This window comes from Diadema setosum, chromosome 4, assembly GCF_964275005.1.
Source record: "Diadema setosum chromosome 4, eeDiaSeto1, whole genome shotgun sequence".
Lineage (NCBI taxonomy): Eukaryota > Metazoa > Echinodermata > Echinoidea > Diadematoida > Diadematidae > Diadema > Diadema setosum.
The window spans coordinates 2923763-2947814 of NC_092688.1; the positions used below are offsets into that span (position 1 = coordinate 2923763).

Sequence of the window (24052 nt, forward strand, 5' to 3'; positions counted from 1 at the left end):
TCGCGAAAATTTCATGCTGCAAAAAAGGCTGTTGGCTCCAGTTCGCGAAAAATTCATGTCGCGAATATATCATGTTTTACAGTAACTCTCAGTAGCGTGGTTGATGTTTTGAGATCACTTGTATGTATTGCAGGAAACTGTCAAACCATTTACTTTGTATCAGTGTCAACATATTCTGCTATCTACAGTAATTGTGTTGCTCTCCTTCCCTATGCAGCTCTTTTCATCCTTGACCCAAGAACAGTGACAACCTAGAAGATGTCAGATTTCTTTGAGGAAGAGGCGGAGGTATCGGAAGAGGAAGATGTCCAGCAGAGCAGTGATGATGAGGAGGAGGAGGAAGAAGAAGAAGGTTAATGTTGATCCCTTTTGTTCCTTCCATGGGTCCTATAATACATTGTAATGTTTGCCTGCTTAACCCATCCAATACCAGAAGCCACCTTTCATTATGTTGATGCTATCTTTTATTTAACTTATTATGTATTATTATGAAGATGTTTGTCTCAGGTGATTTTGTGCAAACTTGATGAATTTACATGTAGTTAGTTCAATCTACATGTAATCTCTCCTGAAGGAGAAGGAGAAAGAAAAAAAAAAGTTTCTTATCCTTGCAAGTACTGATATACAAGTGGCATGTGTCTGAAAGTCAAAAATTGGTTGATAAAAAGGAAAAGAAGATGAAGATTCAGAGCTACATTAGTGCTGTTTGTACAAATGTGACATCATTCTTTCTTGACCAATGCATTCTTGTTCTGCAGATGAGGAGGAGAATGTACCGGACCTGATAAATGATGATGTTGAAGATGAGGAGCAGGAGAACTCTGACTCAGATGAGGGAGACATAGGCCGAAAGAAAAAGAGAAAACACAGAGGTTAGTGCGTAGCCCTTCTTCTCTGTACTTTGCACTGAATTTGCTGACATTTAGGTCTGATTTGATCAACATTCTGTATGATAGTTGTATACAGTGGACAAGTACACTGTAGTTGTGTTGTACAGTGCTTGTCATGTGTGATGCGTATGAGATGTGTGGACTGCCCATACACATACAGTACCTTTATGGATGGGGCTATTTCCAGCGCACCTTATAGAAATTGTAGGCAAATGCACCTTCTACATAGAAGTAGTACTAGTAGGCAAAGAAACCTGTTACCCACTGTATTTCCTTTTTAATATCAATTACAATCACACCCTTGACGAAAGCAGTTATAGTTGTGGTAGTCCGTCCTATGTGTATACAGCACACATACAATGTACAGTGCATGTAATATTTGTCACTTTACTTGTAGAATAACAGAGATATCAGCATGAATTTGTACTTTTCTTATCTTTGTACCATTCAATTCCATTAATGACATGTAGCAATTTGGCACTATCAGCCTATTTGAATATAAGATAACATGAACAAGTTTCCTTCAATTCTCATTTCTTAGTTGCCAAATCTGTAGTGTGGCTTTATGCTAGCAGTTTTTGTTATTTTTTTTTTTCCTCTCTCTCTGTGAAGCATTGTGGGTATTCCTGTAGAGAAATGCAATTCAAGGTGCTTGAAAAGATGGTAACGGTGAACTTAACACCATCTTCAGATATTGGACAGTTTCCATGTCTCATTTGCAAGGAACTGGGAAGTTCTTATTTCAAATTAGCACATGATTTTATGCCACAAGACTTGATGTCTAGGGTGATGGAAAATAAGATCTCTCTTTGAATTTTATGCCACAAGACTTGATGTCTAGGGTGATGGAAAATAAGATCTCTCTTTGAAATATATCATGCCTTGATAAATAAACTTTTTATATAGATTTGTGTGCATGTTTGTTGTAATACTGCTTCAAGCTGCATTGTAAATTGCTGGATTGGGGAAATTTAATTTCAAATTCTGAATACACGTGATTTTATACTACCCAAGTGGACATCGAAAGTGCTGAAATATTAGATCTGCTCTCTGTGAAAGATCTCATACTTTTATGTAAACTTCTCGAACTATGTGTATGTTTGCTCATAGTACATACTTTGTCAGTGTACAAATATGAATCTGTCTGTATGGATTTGGTTGACATACTGGATAACTACAGTAAAACTAGTGGAAGGTTATCAAATTTATGAAGTATTGACTTGAGCTGTAATCAAATCATAAACTTATTTTGTTTGACCTGTCACATATTGCTGCAAATGCCTCCAAGAAACAATGAAGTGTTTGATACTGATAGTAAGGGCAAAGATACCCCCCCCCCCAAAAAAAAAAAAAGGAGAAAAAGATATGAATCTGAAAGGTTCTCTGAGCTCTTTGTATACTATTTTCTACGTCACCTTGCAGAAGATTATGATGAAAGGCTGACGGAAGAAGATTACGACCTCATTGAAGAGAACCTTGGGGTCAAAGTTGAGAGGGTAAGTGCAAAACATCTTGTAAAAAGTATAGAAGAATGCAAAGAAATGCTGTTTGCAAATACACTGTACATGTATGTCTGTATCTTGTGTACTTTGTGATTTGTCAACTCTCTTTGTTTGAATAATTGGTTGTCGGTTTTGAGGTTCTTGTTTGTTTATTTTTGTTTTTGTTGTTGTTTTGTTTTGTTTTGTTTTTCACTCTGAGAGATCTTCAATGTACATTCCATGGTGGTAGGAGTTACAGTTTACTTAAAGAGCCCCTAGATTTTTTACTGCAGAAAAATTTTAGCAATCAGTGGTCAAATAAAGTGTACACCTTATCATGGTGAAATTTGTACAAGCTGAGTGTGGCTGTATGTTTGCACAAAAAATAAATTAGCTGGAGAGTGATCCATGTTGTTAAGTTGCCAAATATTCCAGCTTGAGTAATTGATTGAAGCTCAAGTGCATATATAGCCTTCACCTTTACTGATATGTATCATTTTAAATCTATTGAAATAATTGTATTCATGAGGTATTGCAACTGTGAGACCTGTAAAACCTCCTGTGATTACACATGACACTTACCAATAACCGAAATGGCCATTCTGGTGATAAATGATGTGTGCACCATTTATTTAGTGAGTTTAATTTTTCACAAATCGGGACTTCCTGACATTTTGCAAGTGGTTTAATTTGCGATCCTGGAGTACAGTAATATCGCATTCCTTGTTCAAGCTTTGTGTACTGCAAACCAATTCATGTTTGTGTGTGCTTCAAGTTTTTGTCAGGATCAGAGTTAATAATTTCGCATGTTCTTGAATTCGCGAATAGCACCAGACTTGTGAAATAAAAAAATAAAAAATCGAAATCAAAATATATGGTGTATACAATAGTATTCTGACGTAAGGCTGTTCATCAAATGGCAAACTCTTTCATCCATTTTGAATTTGCAGAAGAAATTCCGGCGTGTGCGTCAGATATCTGACGAGGAGGACAGTGGTAGTGAGGGAGGCGGGGCAGGCCCGATGCGGGAACTGGACGACAGAGATGCAATCGCCAAGGAAATTTTTGCAGGCGAGGGAGAGGAAGGAGAGCTGAGTCCCACATCGGCTGTGAGTCCTGACATTCTCTCTGTGTTTCTCAGTGGTGAAGGGTGACGTTCACCCAGTGAGAATGTCATCTTTCTCAAACTTATCTTATTTTTAGCTACTTTATCTAGCATGCACTCCTTTGCACATTCCACTCTGGTCTACAGACTAAGAAAAAAACCAAACACCTAATATGAAGCTTTTAAATTCATATCAAATCAAGCAAACTTACCATAATGTTGGGTGCTGCTACTTACTGTAGGTGTCCCCACAGTTGCTTGTCCATAAGGTCAAGCAAGAATATGCTCTCTGTGTGCATATCACTGTAGGGAGACTCAAAGAAAACTTTGTTAGGTCACCATCATGGAATGAAACTCCCTCGATTGGTGATTCACTCTCAAAATATGTTCTGAACAGGATTGTAAAGTTTTCACAATTTCATTATCTTACAGCCAGAAAATGAGCAAGTGTACAAAATTTTATGTTTCTTCTGTTTGTGTGGGGTTTTTTTTTTCTTCAATTTTGCTAGGAGATGCAAGAAGAGTTGCGTGAGACAGTGGAAGATGACCAATATGCTGACCTCCAGGACTCAGAGGAGGAATCAGGTACGTGGAGCAGAAGCAGTTGAATATTCAAGTGTTTCCTTCCATCCTAGACTGGTTCAGCTCTCAACCTGTTCCCCGAGTCTGAACTATCTGAAAGGAATATTGATTTGAAATTGATATGAAGGCTGCATAATTTGCAGTGGTCATTCACAGTTCTTGGTATGTTCAGAAAGATGGTGCATTTTGCTGCAACTCATTAGTGTGATATCATCTGTGATGTTAAACACTTAAAATTATGAAAAGTGGAAATATATGTGACCCGCTACAACAAAAGGATCCGAGAAAATCGAGTTTGAAGTCATATCACCAAAATCTGTCAAAACGTTCAGATTTCTGTTTTTACATAATTTTGTAGTCTAATATATCTTCTATCATCTGCCGAAATTTTGAAGCTAAATGATCAAAGGAAAGGCCTGAAAATAGCATTTTTCTTTTTTTTTTTTTCTTTTGGTACCTCAAAAGTTTCCCTGAATTTCCGTGTTTCAGGTTAAAGTACCTTTCATATTAACTAACACTGTGAGACTTAATCGCCCCAAAGTGCTCTCATTCCTTAGTAATCATGCAATTAACTGCGACCAGTAGCCCCATACGCATAGCGACCAGCAGCCCCATACGCATATCGTAATGGGGCTTCGCATTGTAGCAGTCAGGATCATGACAAATTGAGTATCGCGGGTAAATATCAACTTAAAATCCAAACAATTCTTCAATTTGAAGACTTACCAATTAAGTTGAAGTCTTGAAAACAGGCTTCGAGCAACGTTTGGTTCTGCCAATAGTCCCTTTCTGTTCGAATTGATGACTGAATGTGACTCTGTCGAGAGGACCTTGGGAGAGCTACATACACTGATTACTACGGCCAGCGCATACGCACACATCACATGCATGCACACAAATTTCAAATCCACGAACGGATAAGATGCTTGTGTGCGCATGCGCTGGCCGTAGTATTCAGAGTATGTAGCTCTCCCAAGGTCCTCTCGACCGAGTCACATTCAGTCATCAATTCGAACAGAAAGGGACTATTGGCAGAACCAAACGTTGCCCGAAGCCTGTTTCAATACTTCAACTTAATGGTAAGTCTTTAAATTGAAGAAATTTTTTGGATTTTAAGTTGATATTTACCCGCGATACTAAATCTGTCATCCTGTAAGCTACGATGCGAAGCCCCATTTAGCTATGAGTATGGGGCTGCTGGTCGTAGTTAGCTACTCAGTATGCGTATGGGGCTGCACGCTGCTGGTCACAGTTATCATGCAATAATGGTTTTGTTACAATACGTGTACTACCTCGCCGCCGTACGGCGGCGGCTCTGGTACGAAACCATTAGTGCATGATTACTAAGACATGAGAGCACTTTGGAGCGAGTAAGTCTCACAGTGTTAGTTATATGAAAGGTACTTTAACCTGAAACACAAACTAAGACAAGGAAATTCAGGGAAACTTTTGAGGTAATACCAAAACTTTATATTATCTTTAAAGCCATTTGTGATTGTCTCCAGTCTGCTCTTGGCTACTGCAAAACACAATATTTTCGCGCAATGAAATTTTTGCATATTGGAGCCGACGGCCTTTTTCATGGCATGAAATTCTTGCGAGTTGCCTCTAAGATTCAGTGCGTATAGTGAAGACAAGAGCTTTCACATGCATTTTAATTTCGCGAATCTTGGCTCTCACGAAATTAAAATGCACGTGAAGTTTTCCTCGTTTTACAGTATTCCCTGCTAGCTGTTCTAGAAGCTGGATGAATATATGGGAGTCTCACCTGCCACACTCTTACTTAGTCATTTTATTTGTTTTGTTTTATTTGTTGTTATTGCTTTTTTTGGGGGGGGGGTGGGGGGATGGAGAGAAGATGGGTATTAAGGTTGAAGACCTGGTAAAAACAGTATGCAGGCTCAAACTCAGGACAAGCCATGCCTACCTAAGCGTGGAAATTTCACCATGTCAAAATTGACCTTTCTATGCCTGCTGTTAGGATTGTATGCCATATCTTCTTGTGCTCTTTCGCAGATCCCGATGACTTCATCGTCGACGACGCAGGCCAGCCAATCACAAAGAAGAAGAAGAAGGGGCACCGTCCACGATATACCGACTCGTGAGTGTGTTTTCATTTTCATGAATGCATTGCGTTTTGATAACATTTGTGACATGTGTGATGCCCATTACATTTTGATGAGGTTGATATTGTCTATGACCTGGATGCCTCCTAATTAACTGTTGGAACTGTAATTTTCCAGAAGGTCTGAAGTGCCATCACAAATGATTACATGTCTGTCAATCTCAAGTGATGTGTGTGTCACCTGCCATTGAAGAGTGAACAAAACAGGAATCTTATGACTCTCTCGAAGAGATGTTCCATACATGTTCCATAGGAACTTAATTCTTGTCACAGTTGCCATTCCAATTTTTCACAGTTTATCTTACTGTGGCTAGATATTATGTAATATTACATGATAATGATGATAATAACAATAATAATAACAATAGTAATAATAATGATAATAATAACAACAATATCAACAACAATAGTAATAACAGCAGCAACAACAACAATATGATAATTGCTTTTATATGGCGCTTTATACAGGTGATTCTAAGTGCACTGATGCTATTATACATGAAAACTAGAAAACACAATAACATAAAGAAAATGTCAAACCAAAATAATTTGAAAGAAGAAGAAAACAGCATACATGTGATACAGTGAGACAGTGATGATAACTGACTGTGTTGGTCGTATATGATCTTCCTCACAATATTTGCGTTTGTTACCTGTAAACAGTGCCCTCCAAGAAGCTCAGGACATCTTTGGCATCGACTTCGACTTTGAAGAGTTTGATGAGTATGGTGATGACTATGAAGAGGCTGAGGAAGAAGAATATTCTGAGGTGATTGTCGTTATTGATTTGATTTAACATGATTTAACTTGATTTCTAGGAATTTAAATCATTCACATTTTTGTATAAGGAAGTGTGCATTAGTAGATTTTGAAATACACATCAAATCACAAGGCTGAAATGCCAGACACAGAAGTATTAAAGCAGTGAAGTGAATATGATCAGGAACAATGAACAGTGTGACCGGCATCATGGTATGAGGTTAGCCTATTGATATGTGCGTAACAGCAGGCATATGTTGCCCCTTTGTCGTGAATACAGCAAGGTTTGCACTGCCGGCATAGGATGGTAAGCTTTTTGTATTCTTTTGTTGGACAGTGAAAAGTATTTGAATTGCACAATGGAGTTGTCATGAATATAGATGCTTATGATTTTAACATAATTCAGTTAACGTTCTACATAGTTATAACTTTGCGTATAAATGATAGTTTGACAGTGTATACCAAAATTTGTGCAAAGCAAAGATGAAATTGAAGAAGATGAAAAAAAAAATAATGAAGCAAGCTTTTTGAACACCCATTTATCTTATTAAATTGATTCCACGTACAGTACGAGGAAGAGGATGAGGATCTTGAGGAAGAGGGAGAGCCAAGGAGGAGAGCCAAGCGCCCCGGCAAGAAGAGACAACCAAAGAAGAGCATCTATGAGGTCAGTGTGGCGACAGTTTCTGTGACTGACTGATTGATTGATTGATTGATTTAGTGACTGACTGACTGACTGACTGATTGATTGATTGATTGATTGATTAAGTGATTGATTGATTGATTGATTGATTAAGTGATTGATTGATTGATTGACAGATTTGGATTGATTAATTGATAATTGATTGATTGATTGATTGATTGACAGATTTGGATTAATTAATTGATTGATTGATTGAGTGACTGACTGACTGATTGATTGATTGATTAAGTGATTGATTGATTGATTGACAGATTTGGATTGATTAATTGATTGAGTGAGTGATTGATTGATTGATTGACAGATTTGGATTAATTAATTGATTGATAGATTGATTGAGTGACTGACTGACTGATTGATTGATTGATTGATTGATTAAGTGATTGATTGATTGACAGATTTGGATTGATTAATTGATGATTGAGTGAGTGAGTGATTGATTGATTGAGTGAGTGAGTGAGTGAGTGACTGATTGATTGATTGATTAAGTGCTTGATTGATTGATTGACAGATTTGGATTGATTAATTGATTGAGTGAGGGATTGATTGATTGATTGATGATTGAGTGAGGGATTGATTGATTGATTGATTGATTGATTGATTGATTGATTGATTGATTGATTGATTGATTGATTAATTGACGGACAGATTTAAGATGTAACCATCTACAATTGTCTTGGTATCTGTCCTAGAGCTTCCAACTGGTATCTTTCTTTGATGTCAAGTTTACTTTCTCCTTCAGCATCAAAATTAAAAAAGCTTTTTAAAAAATAAAAGATGTGTGTATTTCTGACTAAGTATGCATTGTATGTGACGTTTTAACATCCTAACCCAAAGTGTGATGTTTGCCTTCAAACTATGTTGCACAAGCCTCTTTTCGTTCAGACCCCATGGGAGTCGGCTATTGCGGGAGATTTTCTCTTGCCTGCTCCGTATCGGTAGTGATCAAGAATCCACCGGGTTACCTTGTTTCATGTCTGCCTGTCTCTATTTGTGTCCAGGTGTTTGAGCCAAGTGAGCTGGAGAGGGGCCACTTCACAGATCTAGACTCGGAGATCAAGACGGCAGACCTTCCAGAGAGATTTATGGTGAGACTTGGTGCCAATATTAGCAATGTACTGTAAAGGCCTGACACTAATTACTAGTAGCAACTACCATTCGTCTGTTGAGAATGATAAGGCCGTTAAGTTGCCACAAAACCCATAGTGTTCAAGACAACTTAACGCCCTTCTCATTCTCAACAGATGCATTTATCAGGATGCTAACATTAGGAACTGTCTTTTGGTCATCTGAAAATGGTATCAGCAACTTTGTATTCCACAAATATGAGTAACCCCCTTTAAGGCTTGATATCAATTAAGTAACTGCTACTTTAAGGCCTTGTACCAGTACTAGCAACTACAATATATCAGTAAGGCTCGGTATTAGTGTTGGCACCTGCCATTAAGGCTCACTACTAATATTGGCAAATGCCACTAAAACCTTGTGCCAATATGAAAGAATGGCATTAAGATTTCATACTAATATTAGCAACTGCTAGAATTAATAAGCATGTTTAGCTGTTAGTGTCAGTGTAATGCTTAGCTGTATATTTGCACATTTTTAAGTGAAAGCCAAACCCTCTTAGCCATGTTTTCTCGCCCATGCCCAATATCATGCACAATACAGAAGACATTGCGGAGCACTTTGATGAGTAAATTTTGATTGGAATATTAATTAGATATGTTGTAAATGTTGTATTCACAGATAGGCAGTAGGGATGAATAGGAGAAGTACTGAAGAGACTCTGTACTAGGACAAATGGCAGTAGTATTGTTTGTACTTTTGAGTACCCTGTGCAGGTTGATAAAATGTAAATGATTATTTGATGAATGTCTTCACTGTGATGCAGGTCAAAAGAAAATGTGCTTTCCCCTGTAAGTAGCATGTTGACTTTGCAGATTGAAAACAACAACAACAACAACAACAAAAAACTTGATGCTCACTGTATCAAAAACTGTGATAGTGGAATTACTTGACTGTATTGTCATCTATCTGACTTCCTTTGGGGTCCCACCTTACTCTCTGTAGTTGAGGGCTGTGCCAATGACAGAGGCGGATGACAAGGAGCTGGAGGAAGAGGCAGAGTGGATCTACAAACAAGCCTTCCTCACCCCAGCTGTCTCAAATCAGGTATTATCACTCCTATAACATTTGATTGATGCTTTTCTTTTGCCATGTGTTATTCATATTGTAGTACTTGTGTACTTCTGCAAAAGAGAACGATTTCATTGTTAAAGAAGAAAAAAAAATATATATATATATTGTACATAGTTTGTATGGAATGTGTACAAAGCTAAAAAAAAAAAAAGAGATAGATATTCTGCTCTCTTTCTCTCAAAAAAAAAACGAAAAAAAAAGAACAGATTTGTCTATTCTTGTGGGTGTTAAAATGTATTCGTATGTGCAGAATACATACTTGTACTATTCTTACACCTCTGATTACTTTGGTAACTGTAGTCAATGTGATACTCTATCCTTTATGTACTCATGCACTTAGTAGTTACTTGCCGATTTTAATTTCATTAGACTCTGATTATCCGTTACCCCTGTCCCCTTCCCATAACAGTATGAGATTTCAGATCGTAGGCCCCATTATGTAGTGATGACAAGGATTAATTAGTGTTTCCTTGTGACAATAGAGTTAGTCTTACAGCATTTGTGCAATTTATCTCTCAAAACAAGCCAGCAGACGTGCCAAGCTGCTCCTGAAACAAAGAAAGTAAGGATTGACCATTCACAAAAAATTGACCATTAATATAATATTGGCTACAGAAGGGAGTGTAATTACTGAGAGAGCTGTTCTTGTCTGATAGTATTACGCTGCCTTGTGTGTCTGAACAGGACTTTGGTGATCAGGGTGAAGGTGCTTACGGCTCCAGTGGCTATGAGAGGAAACCACCAAAGACCAAGAAAAAGATCAGGGAGGCGCTCCACTTCATGAGAAATCAGCATTTTGAGGTGAGGAACCGTCCACATGGTGTGCCAAGAGGTATTTCTTTCCGCAAAAAGGGGAAATAACTGATGGCGCTAATAATGATATGTAAGGATAGTGATGATAATAGAAATGATGAAGGGGGAAGAGGAAAGGACAAAAAGGTGGAGGAGGAAGAGGAGAAGTAGAAGAAGAAGAAGAAGAATTCTGGAATACTGCAATCCTTATTTTCTAAGTTGTACTCCTGCCATGCAGTTCATAGCTTCATGCAAATTAAATCCTCCCATGCTTCATATTCTCAGAAGACATGATAAGACTTCAGAGTTTAACTAGTGAAAGAAAGATGTATTGAATTGTTTGAATGCCAGTATCATCACCAAAACAAGCTGTGGTTAGAGTGAAAGAATCAAGATGTTGTGCAAATTGTATGTACTAATGAGTGGCACATTAAATGGCTGGGGAGCTGGAACATATGTCTTGCCATAGTTATGTCAAAAATAAGATACACACGAATGCACTATTTCTGGATGTCTGTGGCACATCTCAGATCATCTTTATGCATTTTGTCACATTCTGTCGCTTTTTCAAAAATCAATTTCTCTACAGGTGCCTTTTATTGCCTTCTACCGCAAAGAGTACGTTGAACCAGAGCTGAACTTCAATGACCTGTACAAGGTTTATCACTGGGATGAGAAGGTGAGGTTCTGACTTTCCATTGTGGGCACCAGAGAAAATACCATGTCAGAATTGGCACCTTAGTTATATGTATACGGGGAGTGAAATGTAATAATGGTTATTAACAATAAATTCTAACCACAATTAGTGCTCATCCATTTGAAGAGAGGTAAATCTAGGAGTTAGGACGAGCGGCAAGTTGCATTCACACAATAAAAGTAAAGAACCAATGTGGGATGTCATTACGTGGTATAATCCACCACACTGAACCAGTGAGTAATCATCCAGATTGACAGTTACAGGATGTGACAAGATACGGACAACTTACTGGGGGGCATTTCATGAAGGAACTTGTCGGATAAAATATCTGACAAGTCAATTATATCCAACAAGTTTTGAGAAATTCTTTAGTCTGATTGGCTGATTTCTCTGAACTTGTCGGATATAATTGACTTGTCGGACATTTTGTCCGACAAGTTCCTTCATGAAATGCCCCCCCTGGTGTCTCCTTCTTACCAATGCATGACTGGAAATTCAGTCAAACTTCTGTTTTCGTTATGGGCATTTGGATAATTATAACTTGAATTGTTGTTATAATTCATATATTGATAATAGAAGGCATGTTTGTATACTGAATTGCACACTTCAGTATCTGTTAAATTTTGAATGTAGTGCGATCTAAACTTGCTTGTCAGATTATACTATTTACCATACCTACCAATCACCCGTCTCACAGATTTATAAAAAAGGAAGAAAAGAAAAGAAGAGAGACAACTAAATGGAAATGTATGAGTCATTCTTCTGTGACTGCTTTATAAGATGTAGATCTGGAGTACTGGTATATGTTTTTGTTGTTTGTTTTTGTTTTTGTAAATGAATGACAAGGCATTTTGTATACAATGTCAATGTAGTTTGGTGGGTTGTCAAGTTGTGAAACTGTTTGTAAGTTCAGAAATGGTTTTAAGCCTCTGTGTGCTTTGATAGCCACTTTGCACAGAAAACCACATAGCATACAACGCACTGTCCAAAGTCCCTGGCACATACAGGGGCAAAGCCTTCTGCTCCTGCCGTCAGTGACATCACCATCACCATTCTTGTTCTCTTCCTGTGTGTTTGACCCCCCAATCCCTACCAGTGGTGCCAGCTGAAGACCCGCAAGGAGAATCTACGCAAGCTGTTTGAGAAGATGCAGACATACCAGTTTGACACCGTGATGAAGGACCAGGAGTTTGATGCCGAGCTGCCGGAGGACTTCCGGGCCCTCTCCAATCAGGACATTGAAAGGTGTGAATTGAGAGGACCATCCATGTCTCAAAAGAAAAAGATTCTAAAAGGGATGAAAAGAAAAAAGATATTGAGATACTTTCATGTAGACCTACATTGGGAACAGAAAGATGTGGGCATAGGAAAGATTTGGATTTTTCATGCCTTCTACCATTGCAATAACACAAAATCCTGAATGCAAAAGTTACTGGTGCTCTGGTATATTAAATTTGCAATTATTTTCGGGGTGGAGGCTGAAATCATGCCAACTCATGCTTTCGAAGGCATTTTTCATCATTTGCAAACATCAACTCAAATAGCGAGATATTTAGCTTTAGATGTGCTTTCCAATATGCCAAGCCTTGGACGGTTCCTGTCTCCTCACAAATCACTCACTCTGTCATCATATTTACTTATTTGCTCATCAGAGGCCATAGTATTGTGTCAGAAGTGATGTTTGAGCAGAATTGTGCTAGTTTACATGGAGTTGATTACGCAGAATAACTTCGATAAGTTTCTCTTTAATATGGGTAGCATTTATGGGTTGCATTTATAGTGTATGATATATGTTATACACCGTAATGACATACATGTATCACATCGACATTATCTTTTCATTTGACTCTGTGTGGATGTTGAATCAATAGTATCTCATTGAAAGAGTAAGCATAAATTGCAGCCTCTTGCAGGAAACTGAATCTTCAAATATTTGCTGTTAGTTGTTTTTCAGTTGATTGATTTGTTTTGATTCGCCTCTTTCCCTGTATGCAGAATAGGTTCTGTGTGCTTCCTCAATCGACATAATTTGATTTTGAACAGTGCTAGATATAAAGCTTGATATTAGGAAGTGAAGGGGAGTCGTGCAGTTGAGGTCTCATGTTTTATTTGCTTTGATTTTTTTTTCTTATGTAACATTTTGGTTTTGTGTCTTTAAATGATAGATTAAATGCGGTAGACTCCACAGAGAGCTTGAAGGATGTGTACATGCACTTCTTGCTGTACTACGGCCGAGAGGTGCCCAAGATGCACAACAGCCTCCGGGCCAAGCCCAAGGAGAAGAAATTCAAAGTCGTCACCATCAAGCGCAAGGTGATGGTCAAGAGGTGGAGGAAGAAGAGGAAGGAGAAGTCGCCACGGAAGGAGCGGCGGATAGAAGACGATGATGATGATGAGGATGAGGACATGGACAGTAACAAGAAGCAGACGGCGGAGGAGGAGGAGGATGCGAAGAAGCAGGACGCCACGGCAACAGGAGAGGAGGCAACGGAGACAGAGGAGAAGATGGATACGGAGGAGATGGAGAAGAAGCGGGATGAAGAGGATGATGGCTTTGAGGAGGGCGAGACCAAGGACAAGGAGGAGGAGGGAGATGGGGAAGGGAAGGAGGAGCAGGGGAAGGAGAAGTCCGACAAGAACAAGGAGGACGGGGAGGTGGCGGAGGAGGATGAGATGGAGGAGGTGGAGGTTGAGACGGAGGTCGAGGAAGAGCAAGAGGTGGAGGTCTCTGACGATGATTATGATGAGGAGGCCGGTGTGAAGAGCCACGAGATCAAACAGGCTAGCAGGAAGTCTATGTATGCACTCTGCCAGGATGCCAAGCTGAGTAAGTCTGAGCTCTGTCTTCATTCTTCCCACTTCCGTGCTCCCAGATATTAACCCTTCGGGTCCTTGGGTAGATTTGTTGGTGCAGTCATCATCTTGTCCTCTTTAAATTCGTGGGCTTAGAATGAGAAAGGTGTTAAGTTGCCTTAAACATGGCGTGGCAACTTAACGCCCCCATCATGTGACATTCCTAGCAGCAGAAAGGATTTGGGAGTGTTTGCGTTGACAGATTTTCCTGGAAAGACTAATGTAGCTTTTGCGTCCACGATTCCCCCTAGACCTTCCCACTGTAGAACAGAGGATGATGCCAGTAATGATCAGTGTGTGAGATGTGCCTACCAAGCTACATCCTTTTTAACATTACATTTAGTTGTCTGAAAATCATCAGTGATTGGCAGATGATGGGAAGGCTTGATGCTGGCACAGCTAGATCCTTACAGAGTCTTCTAGAGAGTCTGCCCTACTGGGCAGATTGGTGCGAAAAGCTTAGTCTTAGCTCATAATTGAGGGCTGTCTTGGTTCCTCATAGCGCGTGGGGAGTGGATGCTATATAAATGCTTTTCTTTTGTTGCTTAGTAAAATACACTGTATATGCAGCATGTGCAATGGTTTTGTTTAAGCAAATTTTGCGAGTGGACCTATGTTCCCGAAATAACCAACTTTGAAAAACACTTTCTATTATATGACAGATGCACCATCTTTTTCTCTGAAAGGGAAAATCAGTAACTGTTCTCTCAAGGAGTGGTCATACCTCTTCTCATTCCGTCATTGTTTTCGATGGTGAATTTAACTATTTTAACATGAAGTTATCTCCCAAGTCACAATTCACAAAATACTATCTTGCAAAATATCGTCGGTTGAGAATGATAAGGGCGTTAAGTTGTCACAAAACCCATAGTGTTCGAGACAACTTAACGCCCTTCTCATTCTCAACAGACGATATGTGACATATGCAGTGATCAAGTGGAGTGAAACTTTGATAATATGATGTCTTGCCCTGCAGCTGGTCTCGCTGCCAAATATGGCCTCACTCCGGAGCAGTTTGGGGAGAACTTGAGGGACAACTACCAGCGCCACGATCCCGAACAGCATCCAGTGAGCACCAAGGAGGCGGCTTCCGAATTCATCAGCAAGTAAGCTGTGACGTTTTACTCAGTTTTTCCTCATGATTTTCTTACATCTGTCACTTTTGAAGGAGTAAAAGCTTTTCGCTGAAATCATCATGATTTTTGCACTGTGTTCATGAAATTTGTGCAGAAAATCTCATGCTGAATGACAACTTACAATTGTGCTAAATATATTTCCTCTGAATGAAGAAAGTAATCAGTTGTCTCACGATGTGCAAACGTTGAGAGGTTGCGACGTTTCGACTGCGAACTGCTAGTCTTCGTCAGGCAATGAACATAGACTTTGCTGCGTGCGGTTTATATAGCCGTGAAGGTGGCCCGGGGCGACCGGGCGCGCGCTATTGTTCGGGTCTACTGAGGCGTGAGCTGGACTGCCATTGGCCGGTGCCGCTGGCCTGCTATTGGTCGAGGTGCTCCTGCATTGTGGTTGGCCAATCACCGGGCGCGGTGCTGCTATTGTTCCCTGCCGTGGCGGGGGGCGTGCTGTCTCGAACCGGTTCAAACCGGTTGGTCGAGTGGCGTCGAATGGCCGATAACCATTCGTCAGGGATGTCAATGCCGCTATCCCTGTTGATGTTGTTCGGGTGTAGACGGATGTGGATAGCTTCCTTGACACGGCGTGTGTACCAATGCTTGTCCTGCGCAATGCAGCTAACCTCTTCCCAGTTGGGATGGTGCTCGGATGACCACGCATGTTCGGCGACAGCGGAACTCTCCGTGCGTCCAAGTCGAACATCTCGGCGATGTTCATGCATGGTTATCGGCCATTCGACGCCACTCGACCAACCGGTTTGAACCGGTTCGAGACAGCACGCCCCCCGCCACGGCAGGGAACAATAGCAGCACCGCGCCCGGTGATTGGCCAACCACAATGCAGGAGCACCTCGACCAATAGCAGGCCAGCGGCACCGGCCAATGGCAGTCCAGCTCACGCCTCAGTAGACCCGAACAATAGCGCGCGCCCGGTCGCCCCGGGCCACCTTCACGGCTATATAAACCGCACGCAGCAAAGTCTATGTTCATTGCCTGACGAAGACTAGCAGTTCGCAGTCGAAACGTCGCAACCTCTCAACGTTTGCACATCGTGAGACAACTGATTACTTTCTTCATTCATTCTTCACCACGATGAACCTCTTCCAATCTATATTTCCTCTATCATGAAAATGGTTTGCACTTTGCTATGCACCATTTTACACAATCATCTCTTAATATGCATTTGTTGTGCATATAATCAAGTATTAAAAGATCATTTGAGATCACGTATCACTTAATTGATGATCGATTGTCTTGTTCTGTTGAATCTTCCACAGCAAATTTCAGTCAGAGGATGCGGTACTGAAAGCGGCCAACTACATGGTGGCGCTGCAGATTGCACACGACCCGCTGGTTAGGCAGTGTGTACGGCAGACGTACTACGAGAGGGCAAAGTTATCCGTCAAACCCACCAAGAAAGGAATCAAGGTGACTTATAGTGAGATGTATGCTGTCCTCCTGATATGTTTGTTTCATACTGGTATTATTTACACAAACTCACAATAGGTACATTGTGGGTGTCTGTGTGTGCTTTTTTGTGTGTGTTTTTTTTTGTGTGTATGTGTGTTATAGTGCATGTGTGTGTTGATGTACAGTATGGTTGTGTGTGTTGAGGTACGTGTGTATTTGATATGTAGGTGTGTATACATGCAGGTGTGTGTGTGTGTGTGTGTGTGTGTTTGTATTTGTCATTGTGCAATTTTTGTAATCTGTAAGCATTTGTCTGGCTGATCACACAAAAAGGGAAATGTAAAAAAGATTAATGTAGATTGTTGTGCTGTAGAATTATTCTAGCTTTAAGTTTTAGGTGAAGTTTTTCACGAGCAATTCGAAGATTGATATTTCGTTCTTGCTGTTTTGCTTTGATAACCTTTGCAAAAAATGCAGTAAGTTTCTATGAAACTTACAAGCTGTGAAACAATTTTGTCCCCATTTCTCAAAATTTGTTATTGCATTGATGTATTTTCCTTGTTTTTGTCTTGGCAATTTTAGGAAATTGATGAGAGCCATCCCATCTTTGGAAGCAAGTACCTGAAGAACAAGCAGGCCAAGGACCTCCTTGGGGACCAGTTCCTGAAGCTGGTCCAGGCAGAGAAGGATAAACTCATTGAGATGACCATGGGCATTGACATGGCACAGGGTGGAAGGTCAGTTGGTGCTTGACCCCTTCCCTGTTTGGAATGACTGACATTAATGGTGGTAATAGTTCATAGAAGTTCCCTGTGGTAAGATTTTGTGGGAGTGTACCCCCCCCCCCCCCCCCCCCAGGTTTGAAGGACCATAATGAGGTAGAAAAAGGAGTCCATTCACAAGACAAGAGAATCAGTTGGGGTAACAGTGAAGAGAGACGATGCTATCTATCAAACGTGTTCAACTCCATTCTTTGTTAGTTGTTGCACTTTCCAGCTGTGTAGGCCTCAGCCAGATTCAGAATGCTGTTAAGATTTAAAAGCACTCAATAGGGGTAGGAAAATGTTAATTAATTAAACCAAACAAGCTTTTAGCCCACTGCATTCTTTTTTCCATGATTCCCTGTTCATGCTTGTGCCAGAGCCACTGTTCCCACTATGACACCAATTCAAGTGTTCTTGTTCATTGCAAAAAACGGTTAACAATCTCGGCTTGACTTTTATTACACTTCCCATTATTGTCACACTTCCCATCTGCACAGTAGTGGGTAGTAGAGAGTTGATTCATAGTTGTCACTCTTGCCATCTTAAAAATAGAGAGTATTTGACATGATTTAACGTAAGACCTTTCTCGCTGCTTCTGTGCACAGTTCCTACCAGTCTCAGACCTACTTTGATGAGATCAAGCAACTCTACTATGTGGACGGCTTCAGCACTGTGGTGCAGGACTGGAACAGGGGGAGGAGTGAGGCGATCAAGATGGCCCTCAATAACATCCTTTATCCTCAGCTGGCCAAGGAGTTGAGGGCTAAGCTCATTGTGGAGGCCAAAGAAGGCATCATTAAGGTATGCCAATAGGAGCCACACAGTTTACTATGAATGGGACTGAGAGGCTGTGTTGAATTTTTCCCATGAGTGAAGAAATAAGTAAAACAATATTTACAGGTACATTAATGAGGATTGTGGTAGCTGAGCTATGTGCACAGTGCAGCCACACGAGAATATTTGGGTGACTTTTTTCCAGAATCTTCTCCTAGTTTTCTGCAAAGTTTACCTGAGAGTGGCTTATTGTATTACACTGGTATTCTGAGAAGTCAACTGGAAATATCTAACAGTTAGTTATAGGCCGCGTTCATGCGAATTTCGTAGCCAGAATCACAAACATGAATCATGATTCAAAACGGCGTTTCAAATCACGGTCTCCGCGGAAGAGCGTTCATGCGGGCTTTCGTCAATGCTGATTCTGGCTCAGCTCACCCTCTGCCATTGCGTGGCGCACTGCGCAGTTTGACCATGTCTCTGCAACTCGATCCTGACCTCCTGTTGATCTGCGAGTTTATTGTATACATTTTTATTTAGGTGAACACCGTCCAATTTGCTGTGGCTCTGCCCACAGAACGAGAAATAATCTTATGATTGGTAGAACAGCTGGAGCCATTCAGCTCGATCGGACAATAATTACATGTGTTATCACAATAAACAGCCAAATACTAGCATAGAATCGGTGTATGGCGTTGATGTAAACGAACTAGTGCAGGTATGGTACCGAAACACACGATACATAAGACGTACATAAAGCGCGCGAACAGAACCAGTGGGATACCCCGTGAGACACGCATGTGCACAGCGCACAATGACGTCCAGAATCATGATTGAAATCACGGTTGCGTTCATGTGGTTTCTGCGATTGTGATTCTGGCAGAATCATGATTCAAAACGCCCTTTTTTCCGCGTTTCAGATCGGCGTTTTGAAACGCGTTTAAATGGAAAAATCGCATGAACACAACGCAACTAAACACGTTTAGCGACTAAACGCGTTTAGAAACGCAATTCTAGTTTCGCATGAACGCAGCCATAGTGAGTGGAAAAAGAAACAAGATCCCTGAAAGTCCATTCACATTCTTTGATTGTGTTAAGCATCATTTAGTCAGGAATATTTTTGGATTAAAGAGATGCATTTGTTTACCATACTGATTTGTCCAGTCTAACCTTGTGAAGTTTTGTTTTGTTTTGTTTTGTTTTTGCTTTTCTTTTTTTTTTTGGGTGACAGACCCTATTGCAGTTTGTTTTCTAAGAGGGTCATTGTCTATTTAGAGGAGTAGAATTAGCCACGACTTTCATACAGACTGGAGTAAAATTTTGCATGTTATTTTTTCAGCAGTTGGGTTGGCATTGTTTGGTGCTCTCTTGTGCTGAAATGTCACCTGCAGTCAAAAAAAAAAATTAAAAAAATTGGTCAGTATTGAACGGTATTGCGTATTGTTACTACTGCATCCACAAAGTAACCTATGTGATTGTGTTATTGTGATTATGATTATGATTGTGTGTAATGAACCCCTGTGGGCTTGACTGATGCACTTACCTTTCTACCTCTGACCCCCGACCTCTGACAGCAATGCTGCGCCAAGATGTTCAACTGGCTGAAGGTGATGCCCTTCCAGGTGGACCAGCCCATGGAGGAGGATGATGATGAGTACCTAGAGGGCCAGGGACGGATGGGGCTGCGGGTCATGGGCATGGCATTCACCAGCGAGAGGTGAGTCTCATGGTAACCCACTCGCCTTAATGATCAAATATTTATCCTTGAGTACAAGAAAGCATAGTAATGCATTTGTCCCCTCTGTTTACCATCTTGATTAAGATCTGTGAAGCAGTCTTTTGCATGGCCTTCACTAGCAAGAGGCGAGACTCTGGAAGCTGTGCTTGCCTCAAAGCTTGAATATCTGTTCTGGAATATGTAAAAGATCGGAAGCGACTTGTGCATTCTTGTAATATCTTGAGAAAGATTTAGGAAGTTATGGGATTTACATTCATGTACAAGAGGTGAGATGAGACTGAAAGTTCCGATAACCATTCCCCACTTATCTTAACGAAATATGGGAATGTACGCAATCACACCATTTTGGTAGCCGTGTACGAAGCCACCACTGGCCCTAATGAGTGAGAGATGAGACTTGATGTGCAAGTTAAATGTCTGGTTTCCGCAGTGACATAAATGAGACGACAAGAACATATTATGAATATACTCATTTGACAAAGATAGCCACCATGGACCTGGTGCTCACAGGTGAGAGGCACAACTTACTTCCAAAGTTAGATTTCCAGATTCCCACTCCATCCCATAAAGCTGCAGGTGCATGGTTTGTGAAAGTGTTGCCAGATGGTAGGTCTGTTATAATTGGTCCCCAGTAAGTTGGAATAAACATTTTGGATGTAGCCAGAGATTATCAGGAGATCAAGGATATATCTTTAAAAAATTGGCTCTCCAGTCTCTTCACTCTAAACCAGTGATGACATTAAAATCTTGTTTCCTTTCCCCATCCCCACCCCCTCCTCAAAGGGACAACGCTGCATTCTGCTGTATGATTGACGGTGAGGGGGAGGTGACAGATTTCCTGCGACTGCCCCACTTCCTGAGGCGGCGGACGGCCTTCTACCAGCGGGACCGGGACCTCAAGGAGGCTGACCTGGAGTCCCTCAAGAACTTCATTGCACAGCAGAAGCCGCACGTGGTTGCCGTGGCGTCGGAGGGAAGGTGGGTGCAGGCCTTTTCATGTGTGATGGTGGCATGTGATTTCCAGAGCTGGCTTAAGAATTAATGTTTAGCATATTAAAGCTAGGCCTTGTTTGAAAGAGTCTTTTTGAATCAATAGACAGCATACAGTGATCAAAGTCTCCTATGTGTTGCTAACATTATTTGGTATATTTTTATGCCTCCGCCACGAAGTGGTGCCGGAGGCATTATGTTTTCGGGTTGTCCGTCCGTCCGTCCGTCCGTCCGTCCTTCCGTCCGTCCGTCCGTCCGTCCGTCCTTCCGTCCGTCCGTAATGAATTTTGTGGACAAGGTAACTATCAAAACCTGTTGAGGTATCCTAATGAAACTTGGCATGTATGTGTATTAGGGGGTGAAGTTGTGCCTATCAACTTTTGGGTGCACATGCTCAAGGTCAAAGGTCAAAAGGTCAAGGTCAAATACATAAAATTTCACTATTTCCACCATATCTATTGAATGCCTGAAGATATTTTCTTGAAACTTAGTGTATACATGTATTACCCAATTAAGATTCTCTGGTGAAAGTTTGGGTCATGAGGTCAAAGGTCAAAGGTCAAAAGGTCAAGTAAAAATATTAAAACCTTTTTTTTTTCTCCATACCTTGGAAAATTGTTCAAGGTACAATATCTTCATGGAACATAGTATATACATATACTGACTGGAAGTGATTATCTAGAGAATGTAGGGTTCATGGGGTCAAAGGTCAGGGGTCAAAGGTCAAGTGCAACACTTCAAAATTTTACTATTTCCCTCCTATCATGCAGTGCCAGCAGGGTTATTTTTTTTTTACACTTGGTGTATGCATACATGTGTAACCTAATAGAAATTCTCTGGAAAGTTTTTTTTTTTTCTTCTTTTTTTGCCTCAAAGGTCAAAAGGTCAAAGATCAAGTGAAAGTGCTGAACTAACTTTTTCCTCCATATCTCGGAAGTGGCTCAAGTTATCTTGAAACTTAGTACATATTATGCATGTTCTACCTGAAAGTGATTATCTTATGAATTTTAGGGTCAAGGGCCAGATGAAAATGGTAACAATTTACTTTTCAATTCAAAAATTGCACTTTTTCTTCACACCTGTACCTTGAAAATTACTCAATGCCTAAATGTATGAATGGGTCAAAGTCGAGGTAAAGTCCTTAAATCCCTAGATACATGCTTTCCTATTCATCCAATTAAACCTAGGTCAAGGAAGGTGAACATTCAACACATTTGTGACAAACTTGTCATTTCAATATTTTGCCAATTTTGTGAAAATGTAATCACACATTGTCCACATGTACTATCTAGACCTATTGGGAAAATCATGCATTATGGCGGAGGCATACCAGTCGCCAGAGCGACATTTCTAGTTCTTTTATAGAAATGAGATTATTTGTTTTCTAGATGAGGAATATGTTTGTTTTGTGTGTTTGTTTGTTTGTGTTTTTTTTAAGAATTTCATTCAGCACGCTCAATATGTGCAGTTTCCCCAAATTCTATCAAATCTATTGTTATTGCCCTCAAATTGTGTCTTGTATTGTGCTTTAGCGTGCTTACTTTCAAAGGTGGTGGCGCAGAGATTCGTAATACTTTTTGTTGAAATTGTCAGCCATGTAGCATCTTCTATATATGTGTTCATTGTGTTCTCAGTATAATGTGGCTCTTGGCAGTTTCTCTACCTAGCTGACTGAAGAGTAAATGCAATACCATGCAGAGAGTGCTAGCAATCAAAAATATCACTTTCAGCCGTGGCAACAGTTCCTGTGAATCTTAGAAGTTAAAATTTACTTCTCAACATGTTTTCTCCCCCATCCCTCCACGTGTCCCTATTCTCTCCACTCTCAATGTGCCCTCATCTGACAGAGCTACAACTTCGGTCATACAAGACATTCGAGGCTGCATCAAGGATCTGGAATCAGAGCAGCAGATGGCGCCGATTGAAGTACAGATGCTCGACAGCAACGTGTCCGTCACTTTCCAGGCCACAAAGATTGCCGAGGTTGGTACTCAGAATGTGTGACTTTCCTGACATTCTAGAAAATTTCTGTTAGTGCTCGATGTTTAATCCCTCAAGAACCTGCAAAACTTGAATACTTGTAAATATGGAATATTTCGAAGTTTGAAAATACTGGTAGGAGAAGTTTTATGCTCAATTAATCTATCATAGCTAATGGACTCTATTCAAACCACAGTCCAATCTGTCTACAGCGGTCCTCCCAAGGGAGACGACAAAAATGGTGGTTATAGACAAGTGACCGCTTTAATAGGTCTTTAACATGGCTTTTCTTGGTTATGGGTTATGGGAAGGGGGTGGGGGATTTTTTAGTGGCTGTATGGCAGGTGGCTGCTAAGGCAGGGGAGACTGTACCTTTGTGAATTTTGGACCCACATTGCCAAGCAATTGTTGTAGTTGCAGTTGTTTTTTTAAGTAATGATTCAAGATCTCCCTTGATTCTCCCTATTTCTCTATCTCTCTCTCTCTCTCTCTCTCCAGGCTGAGTTCCGAGACTACCCTCCCCTCCTGAGGCAGGCTGTCTCGGTGGCCCGCCGCCTCCAGGACCCCCTCATGGAGTTTGCTCGTCTCTGTAACCCTGATGAAGACCTCCTCTGTATGAAGCTTCATCCCCAGCAGGTATTTGACCACACCTTTCTGGGTTTTTTTTTAAATATAATAATAATAATAATTGATATGATTTATATAGTGCCAAATCCACTCTGCAGAGTGCTCTAGGCGCGGAAGGAAGAGAAAGTGAAGGAGACAAAGGACATAGTACATGTAATGAGTAGTCAAATTGAGGCTTTAAACAAGTGAGTTTTTAGACTGCTTTTAAAGGAGTCTTTTTCTTCTTCTTCTTCTTCTTCTTCTTTTTTTTCAAATTCCTGACCTTACAGATTTTATTCAAACTCACTGAAGGCTGCTTTCTCCTTCATAACTATCCAAGTGTTGGAGTACACTTCTCAATTATGTGTTTATTATTTTGTCATAAAGAGAAATTGATGGCCTATGTGCATACATACACATTTGTCAATGCCTTAAAAATTTTCACTATGAAGAGCTCAAGAGACTTTTATGAAC

General features: G+C 40.5%; 1 protein-coding gene across 1 annotated transcript in view; it reads left to right on the forward strand.

Annotated features, from left to right (window-relative positions):
- The first annotated feature begins 226 nt into the window (after nt 1–226).
- The window catches only part of LOC140227518 (transcription elongation factor SPT6-like), a 35572-nt gene continuing 11746 nt past the window's right edge, over nt 227–24052 (forward strand). The window contains exons 1-22 of the mRNA XM_072307919.1: nt 227–352; nt 759–872; nt 2313–2386; nt 3322–3480; nt 3986–4061; nt 6075–6159; nt 6847–6952; nt 7511–7609; nt 8644–8730; nt 9713–9814; nt 10526–10642; nt 11223–11312; nt 12427–12575; nt 13496–14157; nt 15160–15289; nt 16594–16744; nt 17309–17463; nt 18096–18291; nt 19839–19981; nt 20786–20980; nt 22840–22975; nt 23471–23608. Of these exons, the coding sequence (XP_072164020.1) occupies nt 259–352; nt 759–872; nt 2313–2386; nt 3322–3480; nt 3986–4061; nt 6075–6159; nt 6847–6952; nt 7511–7609; nt 8644–8730; nt 9713–9814; nt 10526–10642; nt 11223–11312; nt 12427–12575; nt 13496–14157; nt 15160–15289; nt 16594–16744; nt 17309–17463; nt 18096–18291; nt 19839–19981; nt 20786–20980; nt 22840–22975; nt 23471–23608 (3258 nt within the window). The 5' untranslated portion in view covers nt 227–258. The remainder of the gene's footprint in view (nt 353–758; nt 873–2312; nt 2387–3321; nt 3481–3985; nt 4062–6074; nt 6160–6846; nt 6953–7510; nt 7610–8643; nt 8731–9712; nt 9815–10525; nt 10643–11222; nt 11313–12426; nt 12576–13495; nt 14158–15159; nt 15290–16593; nt 16745–17308; nt 17464–18095; nt 18292–19838; nt 19982–20785; nt 20981–22839; nt 22976–23470; nt 23609–24052) is intronic.